Raw genomic sequence first — 26574 nt, 5'->3', positions numbered from 1 at the left:
CCTAACAGGAATATAACGTCTCTAGTCTTTTGTTATCTAGTTTCTGAAGGCTTCCCATTTTCCAGCCGTAACTTTACCTGCGAACATCTGCCCCGATCGGTTTTTAAAAGTTCTAGCCTAATACCGTCAAAATTAGCCTTCCTCCAATCTAGAACTTCAGCTTTTAGATTTGGTCTATCTTTTTCCATCAGTATTTTAAAATTAATAGAATTATGGTCATTGGTCTCAAAGCTCCCCCACTGACATCTCAGTCATCTGCCCTGCCTTATTTCTCAAGAGTAAGTTAGGTTTTGCAATTTCTCTTGTAAATATGTTCACATACTAAATCAGAACATCTTGTACAGACTTAACAAATTCCTCTCTATCTAAACCCTTAACACAATGGCAGTCCCAGTCTGTGTTTGGGAAGATAACACCCCCTACCATAACCACCCTATTATTCTTGCAGATAACTGAGATCTCCGTTCAAATTTGTTTCTCAATTTCCGGCTGACTATTAGGGGGTCTATCATACAATCCCAATAAGGTGATTGCCCCTTTCTTATTTCTCAGTTTCACCCAAATAACTTGCCTGGATGTATTTCCAGAAATATCCTCCAAGTACAGCTGAAATGCTATTCCTTATCAAATATGCCACTCCCCATTCTCTCTTGCTTCCTATAGCATTTGTATCCTGGCACATTAAGCTGCCAGTCCTGCCCATCTGTGAGCCATGTTTCTGCAATTGCTATGATATCCCAGTCCCATGTTTGTAATCATGCCCTGAATTCATCTGCCTTCCTTGTTAGGCCTCTTGCATTGAAATAAATGCAATTTAATTAATCAGTCCTATCTTGTTCTCTGCTTTGTCCCTGCCCACCCTGACTGAGTCGCTTCTTTTCTCAACTGTACCCGTGTCCGATTGATCTCTTTCCACATTATCACTCTTGGCTCCTCCCCCCCGACCTTACTAGTTTAAATACCCCGAGCAGCTATAGCAATTCTCCCAGCCAGTATATTATGATTCAGGTTCAATCAATCTTCCTTGTACAGGTCACTTCCACCCCAGAAGAGATTCCAGTGATCCAAAAATGTGAACCCTTCTCCCATATACCAGCTCCTCAGTCATGTATTCATCTACTTTATCCTTCTATTCCTCCCCTCACTAGCTCGTAACACTGGGAATAATCCAGATATTGCTTCCCTTTGAAGACTTTTTAAATTCCTGTCTAACTGCCTATATTCTCCCTTCAGAATCTCATCCTTTTCCCTTCCTATGTCATTGGTTCTATTGTGTACAATGACCTCCTGCTGGTCCCTCTCCCCTTTGAGTACATTCTGGACTTTCTCTGAGACATCCTTGATCCTGGCATCAGGGAGGCAACACACCATTCTGATTTTTCGCTGCTGGCATCAGAAATGTCTGTCTGTGCCTCTGACTAGAAGGTCCCCTAACACAATCACTCACTTGGAACCTGGCATACCCCTCATTGCATTAGAGCTTGTCTTGATACCAGAAATTTGGCTGATCGTGCTACATTCCCCCGAGAGTCCATCACCCCCTACATTTTCCAAAACAGCATGTTTTTTGAAATGGGGATAGCCACAGAAGACTCCTGCACTACCTGCCTACCTCTCCTACCTTTTGAAGCTCAGATTTCGCAAAGAGCTCAAGGGTTATGAAGGACAGACAGGAAAGTTGGTCTATTCCATCTCCTATTTCTTTCAGTCTTATGATTTTAGAACATAAACTTAAGATAATAGTAGGATCTAGGGCACACAGCTTGAATGTGAATAAATTGGAGAATGATATCTAGTGTCCATACGTATGCAGTATAACATAAAAGTCAGGACATTGCTGTCAGATTTACCCAACACATTCACATTATACTGGTACCCAGATGACGTTAACACAAATGAAACATGTGGAACTGTAGACTGCATGTGGAGAGATTGTTGACTGTTTGGCAATTGGACTCTTGAGTCAGAGGACTTGGAATTCACTTGCCAACCAATCAGGATCCCCCTCTCTTCAGTATGAATTGTTCCCTTTAAGATTTAGCATTCTTGCAAATCTGACCTGTCAAAGTGCAAAACAAAATAAAGTTTCAAAAGAATGTAAATTATTTTTTCCAGGAATACTCAAATTTGAAATTTGTAGTGCGCCCTCCTGACCCCATGCTATGTTTGTGTTTTATTTATCACAGCAGTGAATTTCTCTCAGTTGTCAGTGTATGCCATCTTCATGTTTCATTTACATGCACCTTTGTTCTTGAGGTAAGGGTGTCCACAAGGTTGTTATCCGGTAGCCAGTTTTCTTTCTCTCTCTCTCTCTCTCTCCTCTCCCCCTCTCTCTCTCTCCTCTCCCCCTCTCTCTCTCCTCTCCCCCTCTCTCTCTCTCCTCTCCCCCTCTCTCTCTCTCCTCTCCCCCTCTCTCTCTCTCCTCTCCCCCTCTCTCTCTCTCCTCTCCCCCTCTCTCTCTCTCCTCTCCCCCTCTCTCTCTCTCCTCTCCCCCTCTCTCTCTCTCCTCTCCCCCTCTCTCTCTCTCCTCTCCCCCTCTCTCTCTCTCCTCTCCCCCTCTCTCTCTCTCCTCTCCCCCTCTCTCTCTCTCCTCTCCCCCTCTCTCTCTCTCCTCTCCCCCTCTCTCTCTCTCCTCTCCCCCTCTCTCTCTCTCTCTCTCTCTCTCTCTCTCTCTCTCTCTCTCTCTCTCTCTCTCTCTCTCTCTCTCTCTCCTCTCCCCCTCTCTCTTTCACCCCCCCCACCACCACCACCACTACCCCTCCTCCCCTTCTGCAAAATGCTTGTTCTCTTTCTGCTGCTGGCTTTATTCTTTTGGTTTGCCCTTTCTTCTGGATTGGAGGCGTTCATAAATCAGGGGAATCTGCTTTGTTGAAGTTGCCTATGCCCAGAGTGTGTTTATCAGATACTGCTATATTGGAACACATGATGAGTAGCAATGAGATGATGTATTGTTTTGCTCAGTATTTCGATCAGAGTTAGTTAGGCCTTTTTTTTGTATTTTGGTGTGTAAAAATAAAGTTTGTTTTCCTTAGCTTAGTAGTTTGACCAATCAAATCTTATCTGGAATACAGTGCATTATCTTTGTTTTTAAATAAGATAAAAATTGGGGTCTAAGCTATCTCCTTGATATGTTTCCAGGGGATTTGGTCTATGCATAACAGGATCTAGATCTGGCAGTTTGGTATTCTCAGTCAGTTTGGTGTTGTGTGACACACTGTTGCTCAACTTAGATCAAACAACTGAAAGTTTTGCAATGTATATGTTGAATATAGCATCAGGTTTCAGATTGTTGGTGATTGTAAAGCCTAATTATCTCAGGGCAACATATAGAGTCATTGAGATGTACAGCAAGGAAACAGACCCTTCCATCCAACTCGTCCATGCCAACCACATGTCCTCAGTTAATCTAGTCCCATTTTCCAGCCCTTGGCCCATCTCCCTCTAAACCGTTCCTGTTCATATGCCTATCATAGTTTCTAATATTCTCTTTTAAGGGATTGGATGTTTTTGTTCACTTACGCACCTGTCACCTTGTCAATGCTGGAAGATGCAAATATGGCAATATTCTGAATATTTATGTTCCTGATTACGATAATTGAACAAGATTCTGTGGCAGAGTCTAACCATTTTCAGCTGAAGGTGTTCTTCAGAATGGAATGCAAATGTGTCATCATTCATTGAGAACAACTCTCTTATGTAGGCTTGGTGTACCTTGTGCTGGATCTGAAGCAAGACTGTTTCTCATCAGTTCAGAGCTGTCAGTAGTTACTGTCTGTGGATGACTGAAACACGTATGGCAGTAGCAAAGAGAAGGCTATGTAAAAAGTGTCTCTTTCAGAAAAGAATCCAGTTTGATATTGCTGTCGATTTCCGATCACACTGAATTTGCACTGTTACAGCTGACTTTAGCCAAAGTATTGCTTTTGAAGAGGTGAGGTAACAATGGGCAGATAACAATGTTGTGAAAGTTGTAAGGGTTCAGAAAAGATTTACAAAGATGTTGCCAGGGTTGGAGGATTTGAGCTATAGGGAGAAATTGAATAGGCTAGGGCTGTTTTCCCTGCGTATCGGAGACTGAGGGGTGATCTTATATAGGTTTATAAAATCATAAGGAGCACGAATAGGATAAATAGACGAGCTCTTTTCCCTGGGTTGGGGAGTCCAGAGTTAGAGGGTGAGGGGGTTGAGGGTGAGAGGAGAAAGATATAAAAGAGACCTAAGGGGCAACTTTTTCATGCAGAGGGTGATATGTTTATGGAATAAGCTGCCAGAGGAAGTGGTGGAGACTAGTACAATTGCATATTTAAAAATCATCTGGATGGATATTTGAATAGGAAGGCTTTGGAGGGATACGGACCTCCAAATACTGAGCAAAACAATACATCATCTCACTGCTACTCATCATGTGTTCCAATATAGCAGTATCTGATAAACACACCCTGGGCATAGGCAACTTCAACAAAGCAGATTCCCCGGATTTATGATCTCCTCCAATCCAGAAGACAGGTGGGACTAGATTGGGTTAGATATCTGGTCAGCATAGATTAATTGGACCAAAGGGTCTGCTTCAGTGCTGTACATCTCGATAATTCTAATTACTGGAGAAAAAGTACTGAAGAAGGACACTAATTGTGTTTAAAAGTTTACAACTCTTGGCTTGCATCCTAGGATCTTAAAGGAAATGGCTACAGAGACAATGATTGGTTATAAACTTTCTAAATTTCAGCTTTTGGAACAGTCTGTGTCCGGAAAACTGCATGCATGATATCAGTTTTTCCAAAAAGGGGGGGAAGCAGAAAGTAGGAAATTACAGGCCAATTAATCTAACATCTTTCATTATGAAAATGTTAGAATTCATGATTAGGGAGGTAGTAGCAGGGCATTTTGAAAACCCACACTATAATTCGGGTAAGGGAACAGGATACCATGGTGAAGAGAGAAAATTCTCATAGGGAATTTGTAAAACTGTCTCTGCAACAGTGAATTGATTGGCAGCTTGATTGGTAGACTGGTTTGTTTATGTAATTGCTCAGTAGAAGTGAACAGATATTCCTGCCAGTCAGAGAGACACTGCAGTAATCCAGCTTTGTTTTAATCAGCTGAAGAAAACTGTCATCCTTACTTGGTCCGGTTATGTGACTCCAGACCCACAGCATCCAAAATTAATTTGTCCTGCACCTCATTCAGTTTGTTACTTACAATTTGTATATTCAATGCACCCATAATTTGTTGTTTTACTTGAAAGTTTTGTTTTGTATTCCTAGTTTTCACTGGTATTCCTTTTTTTTCAGTTGGCTTAATTACACATGTGCAGGTTGAGCAGTTAGTGAAGAAGGCAAATTGCACGTTGGCCTTCAGAGTGAGAGAAATTGAGTGTAGAAGCAGGGATGTGTTGTTGCAGGAGTACAATGCCTTGATGAGACAACACCTGGAGTACTATCTGCAGTTTTGGTCTACTCGTCTGAGGAAGGAATTTTTGGCTATGGAGGGAATAGAACAGAGGTTTACCAGACTGATTCCTGGAATGGGAGGACTGATGAATGAAGAGGATCGGTTAGGACAATATTGACTGGAATTCAAAAGAATGAGGTAGGATCTCATACAATCTCATAATAGGACTAGACAGGGTAAGTGCAGGAAGGATGTTCCTGAGTCCAGAATCCGGAACCACAGGCTAAGGATGTAGGGCATTAAGGACTGAGTTGAGGAGAAATTTCTTCAGCAGACAAGCAGGAGACTGGAAGAACACAGCAAGCCAGGCAGCATCTGGAGGTGGAGAAGTCAGTGTTTCAGGTATAATCCTTCTTCAGGAATGGTGATGTGGGTGGGGGGAGCTGCGGATAAAGAGTGCGTGGGGGAGGTTTTTAGTGGGCGGAATAATAAGGTATTTATTGGGTTTGGATGGGTGCACTGCACCTCCTCCATTCCCTGCTCCACTGCTCAAAACTGATACCCTGGCCCTAAACGTGATAAAGACGGTGTCCCCTTGTTCTCACCTTCCACCCAACCCAGCCTCCTCATTTAACATATCATGCTCAAACAACTTGCGCCAACTCCAACTAGACCCCACCACCAAGAACATCTTTCTCTCCCCCACCAGTCTCTGCCTTCCGCCAGGACTGCTGCCTTCGTCATTCCTTGATTCGTGCCACAATTTTCCCACCAACCCTGCCCAACCTCCCAGTATCTTCCCCTGCGACCAGAAAAGATGCAAACTCTGGTAGCACACCAATCCCTTCACCCCCATTCAGAGCCCCAAACAGTCCTTCCAGGCAAGACAGAGTTTCACGTGCCTTTCCAACCAGTTTACTACATCCAGAGCTCCTGATGTGGTCTTCTCTACGTTAGTGAGACCAAAAGTAAACTAAAGGCACATTTTGCTAAGCATCTCAGTTGCAAGGACCCACTTGACCTCCCATTCAATTATCCTTCCTATTCCCTCACCAACATGTCCATCCTCAACCTTCTCCATTGCCACAGTGACTTAGACCACAACTGAAAGGAACAGCACCTTATCTTCTGCCTGGGCAGCCTACAGGCCAGAGGCTGGCAGCGTGGCCGAGCGGTCTAAGGCGCTGGATCTAGGTTCCAGTCTCAAAAGAGGCGTGGGTTCGATCCCACCATTGCCGTTTCTGCCGATAAACTCGAATGCTGTATTTATAAATGGGCAGCACGGTGGCACAGTGGTTAGCACTGCTGCCTCATAGCGCCAGAGACCCGGGTTCAATTCCCGCCTCAAGCGACTCCCTGTGTGGAATTTGCACATTCCCTCCGTGTCTGCGTGGGTTTCCTCCGGGTGCTCTGGTTTCCTCCCACAAACCAAAAATAAAATGTGCAGGTTAGGTGAATTGGCCATGCTAAATTGCCCGTAGTGTAAGGTGAAGGGGTAAGTATAGGGGAATGGGCCTGGGTGGGTTGCGCTTCAGCGAGTCGGTGTGGACTTGTTGGGCTGAAGGGCCTGTTTCCACACTGTAAGAAATCTAAGTAAAATCTAAGGACTCAACATTGAGTTCTCCAATTTCAAATAACCTTCCTTCCTATCCCAAACTGCCTTTCCAGCTCCCACCTCTTCTCCCACCTCCCCACTCCCACCCCCACCCCCACCCCCCGCTCTCACCACCTTCCATTCCAACGACCAACCAATCCTACCAGCTACCAACCAGATTCTTTCCTCCCATCAACCAACCAGGTCATACCCGCTACCTGTGTTCACCTATCACTACCTCACCACTCCATCCCTCTCCCCACATAAAACCCTTCCTCACTCTCTCTTTATCTGTATCTCCTCCTACTCCATTCCTGAAGAAGAGTTACACCCTAAACATAGACTTCTCCATCCCCAGATGCTGCCTGGCTTGCTGTGTTCTTCCAGCCTTCTGCTTGCCTATTTTAGATTTCAGCATGTGCAGTTTTTATGTCTCTTGAGAAATTTCTTTAGGTAGAGAGGGATGAGCCTGTGGAAGTCTCTGCCATAGAAAGCAGTTGATGTTTATTGAATGTAATCAAGAAGGAGATAGATATATTTCTTAGGGATAAACATATGAAAGGATATGGGACAAAAGTCTGAACAGAGTTGGACAATCAGCCATGATCATGTTGAATGGTGGAACAGGCTCAAAGTGTTGAATTATGTTTTTCTGTTCCTATTTTCTGTATTCTCTGCCTATTGATTTTACCTTTGCCCATAGATAATAAAACACAATTTTTGATTGTTCCACTCTTCTCTTTTTTTGTTTGTTTTCAAACTTCTGTCATGTTATCTTAATAGTCAAATGTTTATTTTCACCATTTATCCTTTTATTTAGAGTTCTGATCCCAGGTCTAGTTGAAGTTAGACTGCACAGCAGTTCCTTCATTTCCTATCACGAGTGCCAGTGTCTCATGAAATGTATAAACATTATATCATTTTAGTTCTCTGTATTTTTGGGTGTGTTGTGGACTGAAATGGGAAAAAAAACTACTTTAAAAATCAAAGATTGTTGAAGGATTCCTGCTGTTTTTAAAAGCAAGGAATCTGAAACTCCTCAGAGCGGCATGGTGGCACAGTGGTTAGCACTGCTGCCTCACAGCGCCTGAGACCCGGGTTCAATTCCCAACTCAGGCAACTGACTGTGTGGAGTTTGCACATTCTCCCCATGTCTGCGTGGGTTTTCTCCGGGTGCTCCGGTTTCCTCCCACAGCCCAAAGATGTGCGGGTCAGGTGAATTGGCCATGCTAAATTGCCCGTAGTGTTAGGTAAGGGGTAAATGCAAGGGTATGGGTGGGTTGCACTTCGGCGGGTTGGTGTGGACTTGTTGGGCCGAAGGGCCTGTTTCCACACTGTAAGTAATCAATACAAGTAATGTAATCTAATACTATTTACATTGTTGCAGTCACTGACAGACTGACATCAGCAGGCTGTGTATGAATGGAGCTTTGGTTTAGCAGCAAGCAACTGCTTGGTCAGAGGACTAATGGCAGGTTATCAATAACAAAGGCATTCTGCTTGCCTGCTGTTTTGGGCTCCCAAGGAGCTGATCAGCTTGGTGATATGAATGTTTGTGAAAGCATTCAAGCCTGTAAAGGAAAAGAGCTGTGTTTCTGCTCTGCAGTAAAAACCATCTCAAGCCTAAAAATTTTTTTCCCCCTCATAAGTTACTGTAAGCTGGGACTTTTAATAAGTCAGAATCTTTAACTGTAGAACCAGTCACCTTCTGCCCCCTTCAATCAAGCTTGACCACTCAGTTTTGGCTAACCTGCTCCAAGATTTGATGATCTGCGTCAGGCTGTCATTTCGGAATGTTTTATCCCTAATCTCTCAAACAGCATAAAGCTTGTGCAAAGTAAGTATTAATACTATTTCTATTTCATTTCATTTTCTGTTTCATTTTGGTTCTACTCTCACTGTCTGCCACACCAACCCGATTTTGAACTTGTACCTCTATACAACACATGTTTGAAGCCTGAAACAAATTGTTCAAATGCAACTGCCATTTCCTTATGTGTCAGTGTCTCTAACTCTGCTTCAGGATCATATAATGGAGGTCATATTCTTAAGCCTTATATTATCAGAAGTCTGAACTTACGTATTTGTGAAAGTTCCTCATTTAATATAAAACAGCACTCCAGGTGCTTCACCAGGTACTGATTCTAAATTACAGAAAGTAGTCTTATTATTTCCAAAAGCCAGACCGCCCCTGTAGGCCCATTATATTAGCTGGTTCCGATCCCACCGAGCTTCTTTCCTCCTACTTTGACTCCAGCTTCTCTCCCCTTGCCCAGATTTTGCCCACTTACATAGGCAATTCCTCTGCCCTCCCCCATATTGACAATTTCCAGTTGTCTGGCCCTAACTGACTCCTGTTCACCATGGGCATCTAATACCTCTATGCCTCCATTCCCCACCAAGACTGTCTGTGAGCTCTTGACTTCTTCCTTGACCAGAGGCCTGAACACTCTCCAACCACTACCAACACACTCCTCCACTGGTTGAACATGTTCTCTCACTGAACAATTTAATTCCTCTCATTTCTGCCAAGTCAGAGGAGTGGCTATGGGCACCTGCAGAGGTTATGCCTATCTCTTTAAGGGGTATGTGGAACAACCCTTATTCCAGTTCTATACTGGCCCTCTCCCACAACTCGTCGGAGCATCAACAACTGCTTCGTTGCTGCTTCCTGCCAGGACCTTGAAAGATTTGTTGAGTTTTGCTTCTATTTCCACCCCTCTATTACTTATACATCCATTTCCAACACTTCCTTTCCTTGATCTCTCTGTCTCCATTTCAGGGAATAAATTGTCCACTGCCATTCACTACAAAGCCACTGATTCCCATAGCTACCTTCACAGCTCTTCACCCCACGTCCTGTAAGGATTCCATCCCATTCTCCCTGTTCCTTTGCATGCATTGTCTGTTTGGACAATGCCACCTTGCAAAACAGCACTGCTGACATAGCTTCCTTTTTCCATAATTGTGGTTTCCTGACTAGCCGTTTCTGACCTATCACTCGTGCTTCCGTCCTTGCCCCTTCCCATCACTCGCACCAGCATGATCAGATCCCTCTTGTCCTCACTTTTCATCGCACCAGCTTCCATATTCAAAGGATTATTCTCTGCCATTTTAGACAACTCCAGCAGAATGCCTCCACCCCACGTATCTTCCTTCACGCTCCTTCTGCATTTTGAGAAACCCTAGTCCATTTATCAACAACTATCACCGCCCCTGCTTCCCATGCTACCGCAGAAGATGCAACACCTGCCCCTTCACCATCTCCCTGCTCATCATCCAAGAGGATGAACAGTCTTTCCAAGTGAAGCAGCATTTCAGCTGTACCTCCTCCAATCTTGTGTATTGTATTGCTGCACCCAATGTGGCATACTCGACGTTGGAGAAACCAAACTCTGACTGGGTGACATTCAGCCTGTGCGCAGGCATGACTACAACCTTCCCACAGCTAGTCATTTTAACTCAGAATTCTGTTCTCAGGCCCCTTATCTTTCTTTAGCATGCTACAGTACTCCAGTGAATCACAGTATAAACTGGAGGAACAACTGCAAACTGCATCTTCTGACCAGGCACTTTACAACCTTCTGGACTTAATATTGAGTACAATGCCTTCATATTGTGAGCCAACTCCAATTTCATCTTTTCTTTTAGCTTTAATTGATTAGATTACATACAGTGTGGAAACAGGCCCTTCGGTCCAACAAGTCCACACCGACCCGCCAAAGCACAATCCACCCATACCCCTACACTTATCCCTTCACCTAACACTGCGGGCAATTTAGCATGGCCAATTCACCTGACCTGCACATCTTTGGACTGTGGGAGGAAACCGGAGCACTTGGAGGAAACCCACACAGACACGGAGAATGTGCAAACTCCACACAGTCAGTCGCCTGAGTCGGGAATTGAACCCGGGTCTCTGGAGCTGCGAGGCAGCAGTGCTGTGCCACCGTGCCGCCTACATTCTTTGTCACCATGTCCTCTTTCTTCTCTTCCCCCCCCCCCCCCCCCCCCCAACCCCCCCACCCCAGTAGGACTGTCTGTTCTTTCAAGCCCAACAGTTAGATGCATCATTGCTCTACTATTCTCACATTCTGATTACTTAATCCTTTCTCACCCAGCTCTCTACACCCCAGCCTCCCCTGCAACTGTAGAATAAATGCTGCTCTCTCGACACCTTGCGTCAGATGAAGCGTCGTCTAGACTCAAAACATTAGCTTGATGTTGTCCATGGATGTGTCTGAGCCACTGTGATCTCTAGCATTTGTAATTTTCAGTACAGATTCTGGCATCTGCAGTAATTTGCTCCACCTCATTATTTTCCTGCTGTTAATTACTTTCAGGAATTATGTGTTGCATTTCTCTGTATCCACAAAATCAGTTTTTGCGAATTTGCCTATCCACACCAAAAAGTAAGTAACCAATTAATCAACATCCGCAACCAAAAATCTCTTATCCATGGCAGCCCGGTGGCTCAGTGGTTAGCATTGTTCCCTCACAGCACCAGGGACTTGGGTTCAATTCCTGCCTCGGGTGACTGTGTGAAGTTTGCACATTCTCCCCGTGAGTTTCCTCCAAGTGCTCTGGTTTCCCCCCACAATCCAAAGATGTGCAGGTTAGGTGGATTGGCTATGCTAAATTGCCCATAGTGTTAGGTGCATTAATCAGGGGTAAATATAGGGTGGGTTACTCTTCAAAGGGTCAGTATGGACTTGTTGGGCTGAAAAGCCTATTTCCATTCTGTAGGATATCTAATCAAGATCACTTTTGCGGCCAGGGTACTAGGATAGACTGTCTGGGGTCGCATTAGTTATGGTCTGTTACTGAGGCTACTAACTGTATACATACTGTACACTTTTCCCCATACTAATTTTCATTCTCTTCTGTTACAAAATCCATATTCCATTGAAGCATCAACATAATATTAGTAACATTTATTATTTTAATCCAAAAATAATGTGTAAAGTCATAATCTTAGCATAAGTTGTTAAGTAGTCACAAATCCATCATTTGTGGGGGACTTTGGAAAAGGAATCCTTGCGATACAGCTGAATGACTGTATGTGTGTATGTCAGGCAAAGATAAATTGGCCCTAGTTGTGATACCATCATCCGAACACACATGTACAGTAGCTAGTGGAAATCTTACTTATGGATGACCAACGCCAGCAGAGCTGAACCTCTGTGATAGTCAGTAGCATCAAGAGATGAAAATATTGGTTTTAAAAATATATATCTTTGTAAATACATTTTAATTTGTGTCGCGTTCAGATGTTCAATTTGTGCTGTATGGTCTCAGTTTGAGTTTTAGTGTATTCTGCTTATGTTCTTTTATTTCTACTTTCCCATCATTTACCAAAAAATCTGTGGTGGTAGTATTTGTCACTGGAAAGATAAGAGCTATTGAAGAGGGTCCTAGCAGGTTAATTAATGTTAAGAATATTTTATCATCAATTTGGCAGGCAATTTTCTCAGGGTATACAGTGCAATTTTAATTACAAAATTCTGGTCAATTGCAAAGTCATATAATGTGTAATGTGAATACTGGCAATTTATTCATGGCCTTGCTGGCGGCTTCATCTGGAGAACTGTCATAAATATAAATCTGACACATGGGAGTGCTTATCTTTTTCTGCTTGGAGGTGTTAGTGCTTAGATAATTGATTTTGTGTATCCAATAAGGTTGCCTCAGTTAATCAAGTTCCCAGTGGATATTGCATGTGACTTAGTCAGTATCAATATTGTTTACAATAAAATGAGCATTTTCTTTTTACCATGTTCAATTCAAAAGGAAAGTGAACAATTTAAATAGTTTTTTTCTTTTTCTAACTTTAATAGCCTGTAAGCTGCACTGATCTGTAGGTAAAAAGTTTGTATTGTATATGGATCCTGTTTTTCACAGTCTACTGTTGTCAACCATTGGACCAGCTTTTAGATAAAAGACACTTATGCTTGTATCTTCCAAAACTTAATGGTATTACTTCACTCTGTGTAATTGATGATCAGACACCTTTTAAAAATCTTGGCCAACAGTGGTCAAAACAATGATTACCGTCAAGAAGCTAGAGCAAGTTCAGAATTGTGTTTTTCTTGCACCTAGTCCAATGTTTGTATTTCTGTTTGGGCTGGAAATGCTGAGGCAGGATGCCTGATTGGAAGAAATTAGTTATTTTAGATCTGTATCAGAGCCAGTAAAATCTGCTCAGTTGGATGGATTTGGGGTTGTGGGATGCAGAGAAAAGATTTTGAGAACAATCACAAGTTTCTGACATGTCTAACTTTTTCCTAACCCAGATGCAAGATGAGTTTCTGTCCATTTTAGGTTGGATAGTGAGAGATTGGGACAGTGTTAATGAGTATAGTTTGCTTTAAGATGGAGAATTCCTACTCTATGAAGGAATTGCCTCAAGGTTGGCACAGATCTGCCGTTCTCAACAGCAAGAGGCCAGTAGGACTAGGAGTGTACCGGTTGATCAAATACTCTAGTGGATCAGGAGGTCCGCATAATCAATGCAAAAATGCACATTAATGCAAGGGGTGTCTACATCACTGTTATACTTTGTTTACAGAATATGTCATTTGAATAATATTGCAATTTTGCCTTACTTTAAATTTCCTGGCAGAGAACCTTCTCATTCATACCACACCTGACTACTTGGACATTGTGGAGATTGCAATAATATATTAAATTTGTGGTATTTCAAGTATATAATTTTTGCCCGTTTATCAAGGGCGTTGGTTAAAACAAAGTTTGCTCTAATTTTAACAGATGAACTTACAATTACAAGTCAGCTGCCTCTGTTGCTTGCAGAATAGATGGGAAGCAGCATCTAACAAGCAGGAAACATTTGATTTTAGCCACGAGGAAACAGGAACAGTTACTAACCAAAAAGTAAACCACTGGAAGCACAAATTCTTGCAAGAAGACAAGGGTATCCCTGAGCAGAATGAAGTAATATTGAGGTGATCTATCTTACAGCTGTACTGAGATGGCATCTCAGAGGGCTCATCCAGCAAAGCCACCTTAGGAATAAGAAAGATGCAGTTGTTGGGTGGTGTTATGCTATATGTCTCCCAACAGCCAGCAGAAAATAGCTGAACACATATGTACGATGCAGAGGTGCAGGCTTTCGACTCGGGTAGACAAAGTCAAAAATATCATGACACCAGGCTTATTTGAAATCACAAGCTTTCGGAGCAGTATTCCTTCATCAGGTGCAGCAAGAGAGAGCACAACAAAACAGACTTTATAGGCAGAGACACCGAAGGATCTCAATTGGTGTAAGTGGAGTGAACAAACCTAAAATGACTGATGGAGATCTCTGTTAGAAAGGGGATACAAGTTTCGATTAAGATGCAAATTCAGAACCTGTTTCAAGTCACTGTTCCTAGGTATTTAAAGGTTTTATCAGTCTCTGCCTAACTTTCCAAACTTCAATCAAGCAGAGATACAAAAAGTGACATCTCAGGTCAGACACTGAATTGTAATTGTGAGGTCTTGTTCAGAATCTGTCTCCGTGTTTTCAGTTGGGCTGGTCTCGTTTTTTAAAGCAGAAATTTATAAAATGCCCTGTTGACTGACTATCACTACAAATTGCGTGCTTTTGAGCAAAACAGAATGTATCAACAAATAAACATCTTGGATGAAATGATTCATTCCTGAAGAAGGACTTATGCCCGAAACGTCGATTCTCCTGCGCCTTGGATGCTGCCTGACCTCTGCGCTTTTCCAGCAACACATTTTTCAGCTCTGATCTCCAGAATCTGCAGTCCTCACTTTCTCCTGAAATGATTCACCCCATAGATTTATATATATGTGTGCATGCTTGAGAGAGAGGGAATGTGTATATATATGTGCGTGTATAAAAGTGTGTGAGAGAGTATGTGTGTCAGAACAGATTCTGAATTTGCATCTTCATCAGTAGAAATTTCCATTCCTTTCTAACAGAGTTCTTCAGGTTTGTTCGCTCCATTTACATCAATTGTATGATCCTTTGATCTCTCCGCCTATAAATTCTGTGTTAGTGTACCCCCTCTCACTGCACCTGATGAAGGAGTGTTGCTCCGAAAGCTTGTGATTTCAAATAAACTTGATGGATTATAATCTGGTGTTGTATGAATTTTGAACAGATATCTAAGCAGATCATGGAAAGATGTAAAAACAACAGGGTTGTTGATAGTGGTGGTCTTAACTTCCCCAGATATTGAGTGGAACTCCCTTAGTGCCAGGAGCTCAGATTGAGCAAAATTTGAAGTTCATTCAGGAGAGTTTATTGAAATAATATGTAGATAGTCCAAAATGGAAGAGTACTTCACAGAGACCTTCTATTGGGGAATGAGCCTGGCCAGGTAATTGAAGTTACAATGAGGGAGCTGTTTTGGAAGTGATCTTCATTCCATAAATGTTAATGTGGTTATAGAGCGTAAAACAGTAAAGCATAGTACATGCCCTTTGGCCCTCAATGTTGTGCAGACCTTTTATCCTAGCCTGAGATCAAAGTAACATACATACCCTTCATTTCACTGTTATCCATGTGCTAATCTGAGAGTCGCTTAAATGTCCCTAATGTATCTGACTCAACTACTACTGTTGGCAGTGAATTTCACACATCCACCACTCTGCGTAAAGAACCTACCTCTGAAATCTTCCCTAAACCTTCCTCCAATTACTTAAAAATTATGCCCCCTCAATATAGACATTTCTGCCCTGGGAAAAAAATCTCTGGCTATCCGCTCTCTGAATGCCTGTCATCATCTTGTACACCTCTAACAAGTCACCTCTCATCTTTCTTCACGTCAATAAGAAGAGCCCTAGCTATCTCAACATTTCTTCATGAAAAAAAAGATATACCCTCTAGTTCAGGCTACCCCTGTTAATGAAAGCCAACACACCACACACCACCTTAACAACCCTATCAACTTGGGTGGCAACCTTGAGGTATCTATGGACGTGGACCCCAGGATCCTTCTGTTTCTCTACACTGCCAACAATCCTGCCTTTAACCCTGTGATCTGCATTTAAATTTGATCTTTAAAAGTGAACCACTTCACACTTTTCCAGGTTGAACTCCATCTGCCACTTCTCAGCCCAGTTCTGCATCCTGTCAATGTCCTGTTTTAACCCACAACAGCCCTCCACAACTCTGCCAACCTTCGTATCATCGGTTAACTTCTTAACCCACCCTTCCACTTTCTCATCCAAATCATTTATAAAAATCACAAGGAGCAGAGGACCCAGAACAGATCTCTGCAGAACACCACTTGTCATCAAGCTCCAGGCTGAATACCATCTACTACCACCCTCTATCTTCTATGGACCAGTCAATTCCATATCCACTCAGTCAAATTTCCTTGTATCCCATGCCTCCTTACTTTGTGAATGAGTCTACCATGGGGAGCCTTATCAAATGCCTTGCCAAAATCCATATACACCCCATCCACTGCTGTACCTTCATGTGTTTTGCCACATTCTCAAAGAATTCTGTAAGGCTTGTGAGGCATGACCTGCCCCTCAAAGCCATGCTGACCATCTCTAATCAAGCTGTGCTTTTCCAAGAAATCATAAATCCTGTCTCTCAGAATCCTCTCCAATAATTTGTCCACTACTGACGTAATACTATTTTCCAGGATTATTTCTATTCACTTTCTTGAACAAGGAATAACATTTGTCACCCTCCAATCATCTGGTACTACTCCCGTGGACCGTGAGGACACAAAGATCATCACCAAAGGCGCAGCAGTCTATTCCCTCATTAACCTTGGGTATATCCCTTATGGCTCAGGGGATTTATCTAACCTCATGTTTTTCAAAATTTTCAAAATCATCCTCCTTAACATCAACCTGTTTGAGCATATCAGTCTGTTTCATACTGTCCTCACAAACAACTAGTGGATACTGAAGCAGAGTATTCATTAAGGACCTACCCTACCACCTCAACTCCAGGGACAAGTTCCCTCCACTATCCATGATCAGCCAAACCCTCACTCTGGCCAGCCTCTTGTTCCTCACCCAAGTATAGAACACCTTAATCCTACTCACGAAGGCTTTTTCATGCCCCCTTCCAGCTCACCTAAGTCCCTTCCTGACTACATTGTAACCCTCAAGTCCTGTCTGATCCTTGCTTCTCAACCTTAAATAAGCTTCCTTCTTCCTCTTGAATAGATGTGCAACATCTCTTGTCATCCAAGGTTCCTTCACCTTACCATCCCTTCCTTGCCTCAGTGGGACAAACCAATCCAGCACTTGCAGTAAACAACCCTAAACCACCTCAACATTTCTGTTGTATATTCACTGAGAAGCATTGATGGACAGAGACATCTTGGGGTGAAAGTCCATAGCTCCCTGAAATTGGCAACACAGGTGGTGAAGAAGATGGTATGCTTACCTTCACCATTTGCAGCATTGAATATAAAAGTTGGCAAGCCATGTTGCAGCTGTTTAAGACTTCAGTTGAGTCACATTTGAGTGTTGTGTGCCATTCTGGTCATCACATTATGGGAATGATGTGGAGGTTTTAGAGAAAGTGCAAAAGCAGTTTACATGACATTGCCTGGATTGGAGTGTGACAGCTGTACGGGCAAACTTGAATTGTTTTTGCTACAGCATCAAAAGCTGAGAGTGACCTGATAGAAATTATGAGAGGCATGCATAGTCAGAGTCTTTTTTTTCCTCCCACGTTTGAAATGTCAAATACTAAGGAATGTAGGTTTAAAGTAAGAATGGAAAAATTTAAAGGAGCTGTGCGAGGAAATTTTTTTAACACAGTGGTAGATACCTGGAATGTGCTGCTAGGGGAGGTGATAGAAGCAGTATTGAAGAGGCACGTGATAGACACTTGAACAGGAAGGGAATTGAGGATTAGGGACTATGTGCAAGCAGATGGAGTTAATTTAGAATGGCAACATGATCTGCACAGCCATAGTGGGCCAAAGGGCCTGTTCCTCTATGTTCTATCTCATGCAACAAACTGTTTCTGTTTGGGCCTATTCTGGAACAAGATTTTCTTCCTGCCAACCTTTAGAGAGAAGCCACAACGGTTTCCCCATTCTGTTCACTTGTTAATAGAGCACTTGGTGCTCGAAGATGTGTTCTCAGATTCCAAGATGCATATTGAAATAAGAACACCTTGAGCTTTGAATAGGTGACTTTACTACCTACTCAGAAGAACACCTTTAAGATAGAAACCAGTGAGATCTATGCACAGTGTTGGTCAACAAGTCATCTGGCTACTTCCTGCTCTGTGGGGCAATGTTTTCAAAGAACCCTATTTGTTTTCATTATGTGGTAAGTTGTGTGTAATACTTCTAGCTTGTCATTTATTCATCATATTTCTTCAATGATTTGGCACTGGTAACCGAACACAAATCAGTATTTAATGTTTGAGGATGGCTGAACTGAAATCTAAAAGTGTTTCTCATTCTGCTTACTCATTGCATAAAATATTCAATCCCTTTTCTAACTTAGTGCTACTTTACCAAACAATCAGACTGTGTTGATCAGCGTCTGTGTTAATTTGTGATTTGGAGAAGCGGTGTTGAACTGGGGTGTACATAGTTAAAAATCACACAACACCAGGTTATAGTCCAACAGGTTTATTTGGAAGCACTAGCTTTTGGAGCACTGCTCCTTCATAAAGTGATTGTGGAGAATAAGATTTTAAGACACAGAATTTATAGCAAAAGTTTACAGTGTGATACAACTGAAATTATATATTGAAAGAGACCTGGATTGTTTGTTAAATCTCTCATCTTTTAAAATGACCATGTTGGTTTCAGTTCTTTCATATGCAAGTCACAAAACGTTTTTTTAGAAGCTACATTCTCGAGTGAACTTTAACAATTGGTGTCATGTCGGCCCAGATAAGGTATGAAAGGTATTAGCTCCCTGTGAGGCTGTCTATGCCACAATGGTCAGACTGATTCTAATCTAAAAAATGGATTTACAGAATCTTACATGGATTCATGCAGTTTTTCAGCAAATTAAAATGTAATTCTGCAAGTACAAATTCACCCCACAAATTTATATATGTATGTGTGCATACGAATGTGTAGAGGGTGGGGGCAGTGTGGTGGTTGAGTGTAGGTGTGCATGCGTGAGAGTGTAAAAGGCTTTAGGTCTGTGAGAGGGTCTGTGTGTGTGTGTGTGTGTGTGTGTGTGTGTGTGTGTGTGTGTGTGTGTGTGTGTGTGTGTGTGTGTGTGTGTGTGAGTGAGAGTGAGTGATGCAGTGGGGTCACCTGTAGTGTGACATGAACCCAAGGTCCTGGTTGAGGCCATCCCAATGGGTATCGTACTTGGCTATCAGCCTCTGCTCGTCCACTTTTCGTTGTTGCCTGTCCTGAAGTCCACCTTGGAGGATGGTCACCCGAATGAGGATGAGCACATCACCAAGACCTTCCCCACATCTCCACATGTCACCTTTAAACAGCCACCAGACCTCAAACAGATCATTGTTCATAGCAAACTGCCTGGCTTTCAGGATACCATACAACCTGTCACGGAAGACGCTATAAGACATGTCAGAGTGTCATCACAGATACTACCATTATGCATGGCAGGTACTCAATCGACGTCTATTTCTTACGCTTCAGGCAAAGATGCCCTGAGGCATGGTATATTGGCGAGAACAAACAGAGGCTATGGCAACGGATGAATGAACACTGCAGAAAAATCAACACACAAGAATGTTTTCTTCCAGTTTGGAGAGCACTTCAGCAGTCCAACACATTCGACCTCGGACCTTTGACTCACCGTCTTCCAAGGTGGACTTTGGGACAGGCAACAACCAAAATTGGCCAAACAGAGACTGATAGCCAAGTTTGGTACCCATGGGGATGGCCTCAACCGGGACCTTGGGTTCATGTCATACTACAGGTGACCCCATTGCACTATACACACAGACAGACGCACACGCCTACACACACCCTTTCTCATACATTCCCACACACCCCTTCTCACAGACTTAAACCCCTTTACACTCACACTCTCAAGCATACACACAACCTCTCACAGACACTTATAACCATCCACCCCCCACCCATGCACGCACACTCACATGCACACATACACATACATTTCTGGGGTGAATTACATTTAACTTTGCTGAAAAACTGCATCAATCCATGTAAGATTCTGTTAATTTGTTTTTTAAATTAAAATCAGTCTGAAACAGACAGCCTTGCAGGGAGCTTCAATACCTTATCTGGGCTGACATGACACCAATTGTTAAAGTTCACTTGAGAATGTAACTTTTTAAAAAAAAACGTTTTGCAATCTACTTATGAAAGAACTGAAACCAACATGGTCATTCTAAAAGATGAGAAACTTAACAAACAATCCAGGTCTTTTTCAATACATAATTTTAGTTACATCACACTGTAAATTTTGATATAAAGTCTGTGTCTTACAATCTTATTCTTCACAATCACCTGATGAAGGAGCAGCGCTCCAAAAGCTAGTGCTTCCAAATAAACCTGTTGGACTATAACCTGGTCTTGTGTGAATTTTAGTGATCAATAGAACTCTTGGCCCTCAAGGGATTAAACAATGTGTTAGGGAGAGGGTAATATTAGATACTGTATGGTATATAACACTTATGACGTTGTATGCTATGTAGTCTTCATAGAAGCCCTACAATGTTGAAGCAGGCCATTCAGCCAATTGAGCCCAAACCAGTCCTCCGAAAAGCATCCCAACTTCCTCCTCACCATATCCCTATGGTCCTGCATTTCCCATGGCTAATGCACACACTGGACACTATGGGCAATTTTGCATGGCCAATCTACTTAATTTGCTTATCTTTGGCCTAAAGTTGAGCATCCCAGTCTTAAAAGACCAAGCAGTTTAACTATTTCATCGTAGAAAAATATTATATCTTCAAAATCATGATTAAACACTTGCATCATTAAAACACAATACATGAGGCACGTAATGGAAAACTTGTTAGTATTTAATGTCAAGCCAATATTATTTCATATTCTGATTATCTACTGGTTACATATATATCCAGTAGTGTGTTACATGTTTTATGTACACAAAGCTCAACTTCCAGGCTAAAAATATTGGTCCAATTATGCAATTACTTTATGATTAATTATACTTATAGACTTTTTGTGAGCTTATCCATAACAATTGATTATCTGTCAGAAACAGACATCACTCTCTATGGGGAATGTAGGACCAGTCTGAGCAAGGCAAAATACTGAATTAGATTGAAGGATTGTAAATGAGCACTATGGGTTAAAAATAGGAGCTATAACTTACAATGTTTAATTCAATATACTAATTGTACAGCAATCAAAATATGGAATGAAAAGAGTAATGAAAGGTGAAACTTAGAAAGTTTAATAAAGTATTACAATTTAATTTTCCAACAACAACAAAAATCTGAAGAAATGTGTTTTCACATTTTTAAAAATTGACTAATTTTTGGACCATGTTTAGTTCATATCTTGTAGGTACAAATAGGACTTCATATATTTGAGTGTCACATCTCAGAGTGAAGTTTGTGTAGGAGCAGAGCAAATTATACAATAATTACCTCATTTCTTAATGGTTAAGACCACTAAAACCACTTTTCCATCTCCATAACGTCCAATTTCATCTTGTCTCAGTTTGTCTGAGTTCTCATTCATGGTTTTGCTACTTGTGAACAGGGCGATTCAAATGCTGTCCTGGCTGGTGTCTCACGTTTTGTAACCTCAGTAAACTTGTAGTCAACCAGAATTCAGCTGCCCATAATTAATAGCCAGTCCCATTTGTCTATCATCCCTTTCCTTGCAGACCTACATTGGCTCCAGATCAAGTAACAGCTATCTCTTTGGCCTTCCCCCACCCAGCTCCAGAATCTCCCCCTGCCTGTTAACCCTTCATGATCTTTGTGCTTGTCCAATTCAGATCTCCTGTGGATCCCCAATTTTAATCACCCCACCATTTGGAGTGAATTGACTTACTTTTGTTGAGTTAAAAGCAGAAAGTGCTGCAGAAACTGAGCAGGCTGGCAACAACTGTGGAGAGAAAAACAGAGTTAATGTTTTCTGTCTGGTATGTCTCCTCTTTGGAACAATTCCAAAGGAGAGTTACACTGGACTCAAAACATTAACTCTCTTTATTTTCTCCATGGATGCTCCCAGACCTGCTACGCTTCTGCAGCACATCCTGTTTTTATTTCAGATTTCCAGCATCTACAATATTTTACTTTTATCTGAGTTGTTACCTGGCTCCCACGCTCTGGAATTACTTCCCTGCACCAATTTGCATTACTCTTTTAAGACACTGTTTAAAGCTTATCTGTTTAACCAAACTTCTGATTACCTCATATAATCTTAAACTCAGTGGCGTACTTTGTTTTATAGTTTGCATGTGAAGCACCTTGGGACATTTTTTAATGGAGGCAAACTACATTAATATAGTTGGAATTTTGTGGCTCTTTTATTAATAAATGATTTTATCCTTTACTTTTTACACTTTACCCTTATTCTTACTGCAAATCTAGACCAATTTAAAGTTCAGGTGCAGTGCTAGTCATGTTTTATTGGCTGTAAGTTGCAAAGGTTATTGATGTACTTTCTAAAGTAAATCTTTTTTCGCTGCAAAATCAAAATGACCAATGCTTTTGAAAGGCCTATTTTCATGTCAGTGGACATGGAAATATCTCTAAATTTTCCAGTGGCTAATGTCATGTGGAAATCTTCAAGAATTGAGCAGTTTAAGCATTAGTTTGAAAGGAGCACTCCTGAACCAGAAATGCTGATCAACAAAGTTAGTGAAATATTTTTAATATAAAAGGCTTTGAAGTACAATTGCTAAATTCAACCACACCACTTCATACCGCTTAAGCATATGTTCTGTGCTCATATAAAAACAAAATATTATATCTAAAGATCTTATTAGTGACAATGTAATTTAAAATATATGGTTGCATTATTTAAATGCTATTCTTTGTGGTGTTTGTTAGATTATCCAATATTGTTCATTATGTTAAGTCTTGTTTTTCATTTTTACAGCTTCGTCTACTAAAGGGCCAATAATATGCAAGGTAAGTAATTAAACATTTTACCTAGAAGAAGGATTTAAACTAATCAAACTTTAAACTTTCACAAATCAATCTAGTGTTTTTAAAAATCACAGGACATCATTATTACTTTGCAGGTTCAATGTACTGTAATTCTGGAGATTGGCTCAGTCCAGTTTAGTGGTTCTGCACAATGTGGACAATGTTTCTGTCTTGACTGGATGCCAGTTGGTGAACATGAATATTTGGCAGCAGGTTTTTATGATGGTATGTAGCAGTTTGAATTTTGAAATTTCAATTTCTTCCTTTGCTCTAGTAATTAGATTTCTACAGCCTAATCTGACTTGAGGGGGCCTTCAAATAATCTTAAATCAAGCACTAGTAAGTTTCACTGCAGGTACAGTACTTGCATACAATAATAGTGAACAATGTATTTTAAGCTGTTGCCTATTCTGACCACTATCCATAACTTCAGAATTATATATTATGTCCCATGTCTGATTTTTAAAAAAAGGAAATCTGCCATCCTTACTTGGTGCGTCCTATATATGATCAAGACTCTCAACAATGTAGCCTGTTTGTAATGGCCTAGCGTGCTAAGCCTATTTGTAATGGCCTAGCGTGCTAAGCCTGTTTGTAATGGCCTAGCGTGCTAAGCCTGTTTGTAATGGCCTAGCGTGCTAAGCCTGTTTGTAATGGCCTAGCGTGCTAAGCCTGTTTGCAATGGCCAAGCATGCCAATCTTTTCTATCAAGATGCTATTGAGAAGTCAAATAAGAATAAAACCAGAAGGAGGCAAAACAATAAAAGCGCACCTTACACAGTTAATCTTGCAAGTCCCCTTCAGTAATACTGGGAGGCTTGCAAACACAAACTAGTTCGGTAACATCTGACATAATCATAGTCATTGAATCATACCTTACAGTCAATGTCCTAAATGTCTATAAAATCATGCTTTGGTATGTCCTTTCCCACCAGCAGGACAGACCTGTCCAAGATGGTGGCACAGTGGTTTACAGTTGGGGGAAAGTGGCTTGCAAATCTTCAACATTGATTCTGGATACTGCTAAGTTTCAGTACATTTACATACACTGAAAAATGCAGAAAATTGTCTATTATGTCCTGTCCACAAAAAACTGGATCCACCCAATCTAGACTTATTCATCATAAGCTGTTGATCAATGCTCATTTTCAATGTCAGGATCATTTGGCTGCAGACTTCATTGTAGCCATGGTCTGATGGTGAACAAAAAAGTAGCATCCCAAAAGTAAGTTGGGAATGTTGTCATTTTCATCAAAGCAGCATTTGAGCAAGAGTGGTATCAAGGAGCCCTAGTAAAATTTAAGTTAGTGAGCATCAGGGAGCAAGCTCTGATTGGAGTCATTCCTAGCTTAAAGATAGTTTTATTGGAGTCGAACTTAGAGTGGTGCGGGAAAAGCACAACAGGTAAGGCAGCATCTGAGGAGCAGGAAAATTGGTTTCGAGCAAAAGTCCTCTCATTCCTGATGAAGGGTTTTTGCCTGAAACATCAATTTTGCTGCTCCTCGAATGCTGCCTGAGCTGCTGTGCTTTTCCAGTACCACTCTAATCTAGACTCTGATTTCCAGCATCTGCAGTCCTCACTTTTGCATAGTTTTATTGGAGGCCAGTCATTTCCACCACATGATATAGCCGCAGAAGTTCCTCAGGTTACACCCCAGCATTTTTAGTTGTTTCTTCAATTACACAGCTGACCATGGTGGGGAACTTACAGCAGGGGAGCAGCTAAGTGATATTTTTAAAGTGTATCCTTATCGTTTTTTTTTAAATATACAATCGTGAGTAGAGTGGATTATTTTTTATTATATGTTTTATTAAGATTGGTCTCTTGCTTAAACGGTAAAAATATAAAAACATAGGTACTAAGTTATCCTGGAGCAGGACTCTTAGATCAGTAAGACTGGGCTATTTTCTAGATTGGTAAGATGCACAGATGGCTTTTCCTGGTGTGCTTTTCCTTTTGATGTGGGAGATTATGAAGCTTTTCCATGATTATGTCTTCAAAATGTGTGTTTGTTTGCAAATCCTATTGGATCACACGGACAGGTTGGAGCAGTTATTAGAGGTAATGACAAATTTACAGGAGCTCGTGGGTGTGATGGGTAGCAGTTGCAGGAAGGTAGAAAACTGCAGATATGGTCAGATAGAAGGGTTATCTCAGAAAAGTAAGAGAAGAAGGCAGGTAGAGCAGAGACTCTTGTGACTATCCCCATCTCAAGCAAGTGTGCTGTTTTCGAAAATGTAGGGAATGACGGACTCTAGGGGGAATGAAACACTGACAGCCAGGTTTCTTGTATCGGAACTAGCTCTAATGTAATGAGGGCTACATTAGGTTCCAAACGATCAATTGTTGTAGGGGATTGTCCAGTCAGAGGCACAGACAGATATTTCTGTAGCCGACAACAGGACATCAGAATGCTGTGTTGCCTCCCTGGTGCCAGGATCCAAGGATATCTCAGAGTATGCAGAATATTTTCAAAGGGAAGAGGAACCAGCAGGAGGTCATTGTACATGTTGGAACGGATGACATGGGAAGAGAAAAGGTCAGGATTCTGAAGAGAGAATATTGGAAGTTAGGCAGGAATTTTAAAAACAGGTCCCCGACGGTTTACTCCCGGTGCCATGGGCTAGTGAGAGTAGGAACAGAAAGGTAGAGCAGATGAATGTGTGGCTAAGGAGCTAGTGAACGGGAGAGGAATTCATATTTTGGGATCATTGGAATCTCTTCTGGGATAGAAGTGGCCTAGAAAGAAGGACAGATTGCACCTGAATTGGAAGGGGGCTAATATATTGAAAGGGAGATTTCTTAGAGCTGCTCAGGAGGATTTGGGCAGTTGAAAAAAGGAGCAAGTCAGGGCAGGCAGGAACAAAACCGAGATTGAGAAATGACTGATAAATTAAACTGCATTTACTTCTATGCAAGAGGCCTAACATGAATGCAGGGCATGGTTGGGGACATGGAACTGGCATACCATAATAATCATGGAGATGTGGCTCAATGATGGACAGGATTGGCAGCTTAATGCTATAGAAAGGATAGAATAGAAAAGGGGAGTAAGAATGGAAAAGGAGTGATGTTTTTGATTAAGATAACGTTACAGCTGTACTTGGACATTCCTGGGAATACATCCAGGAAAATTATTTGGGTAGAACTAAGAAACAACAAATGGATGATCACCTTATTGAGATTGTATTACAGACCCTGTAATAGTCAGCGGGAAATTGAGAAACAAATGTATACAGAGGTCTCAGTTTTCTGTAAGAATAATAGGGTGGTAATGGGAGGGGTTTTCAACTTTCCAAACGTAGGCTGGGACTGCCACAGTGTTAAGGGCTTGAATGGAGAGGAATTTATTAAGTATATACAAGAAAAGTTTCTGATTCAATATGTGGATGTACTTGCGTCAGAAGGAGTAAAACTTGATCTTCTCTTAGGAAATAAGGCAGGGCAGATGACTAAGGTGTCGGTGGGGAGGGGGGTGGGGGGTGCAGAGAGGGAGTGCTGTGGGGTCAGTGACCGTAATTTATTAGTTTTAAAATT

General features: G+C 41.7%; 1 protein-coding gene across 2 annotated transcripts in view; it reads left to right on the top strand.

Annotated features, from left to right (window-relative positions):
* Positions 1-26574, top strand: part of gtf3c2 (general transcription factor IIIC, polypeptide 2, beta) — a 147463-nt gene that overhangs the window by 70050 nt on the left and 50839 nt on the right. For both annotated transcript variants that reach the window (XM_060851781.1, XM_060851791.1), the window contains exons 10-11: positions 22987-23018; positions 23132-23261. In XM_060851781.1, coding sequence (XP_060707764.1) covers positions 22987-23018; positions 23132-23261 — 162 coding nt within the window. The remainder of the gene's footprint in view (positions 1-22986; positions 23019-23131; positions 23262-26574) is intronic.

Source organism: Hemiscyllium ocellatum, chromosome 3 (genome assembly GCF_020745735.1).
Source record: "Hemiscyllium ocellatum isolate sHemOce1 chromosome 3, sHemOce1.pat.X.cur, whole genome shotgun sequence".
In the NCBI taxonomy this organism is placed as follows: Eukaryota; Metazoa; Chordata; class Chondrichthyes; order Orectolobiformes; family Hemiscylliidae; genus Hemiscyllium; species Hemiscyllium ocellatum.
The sequence above is the reverse complement of the archived record's forward strand: the minus strand, read 5'-3'. Positions and strand labels throughout refer to the sequence as shown.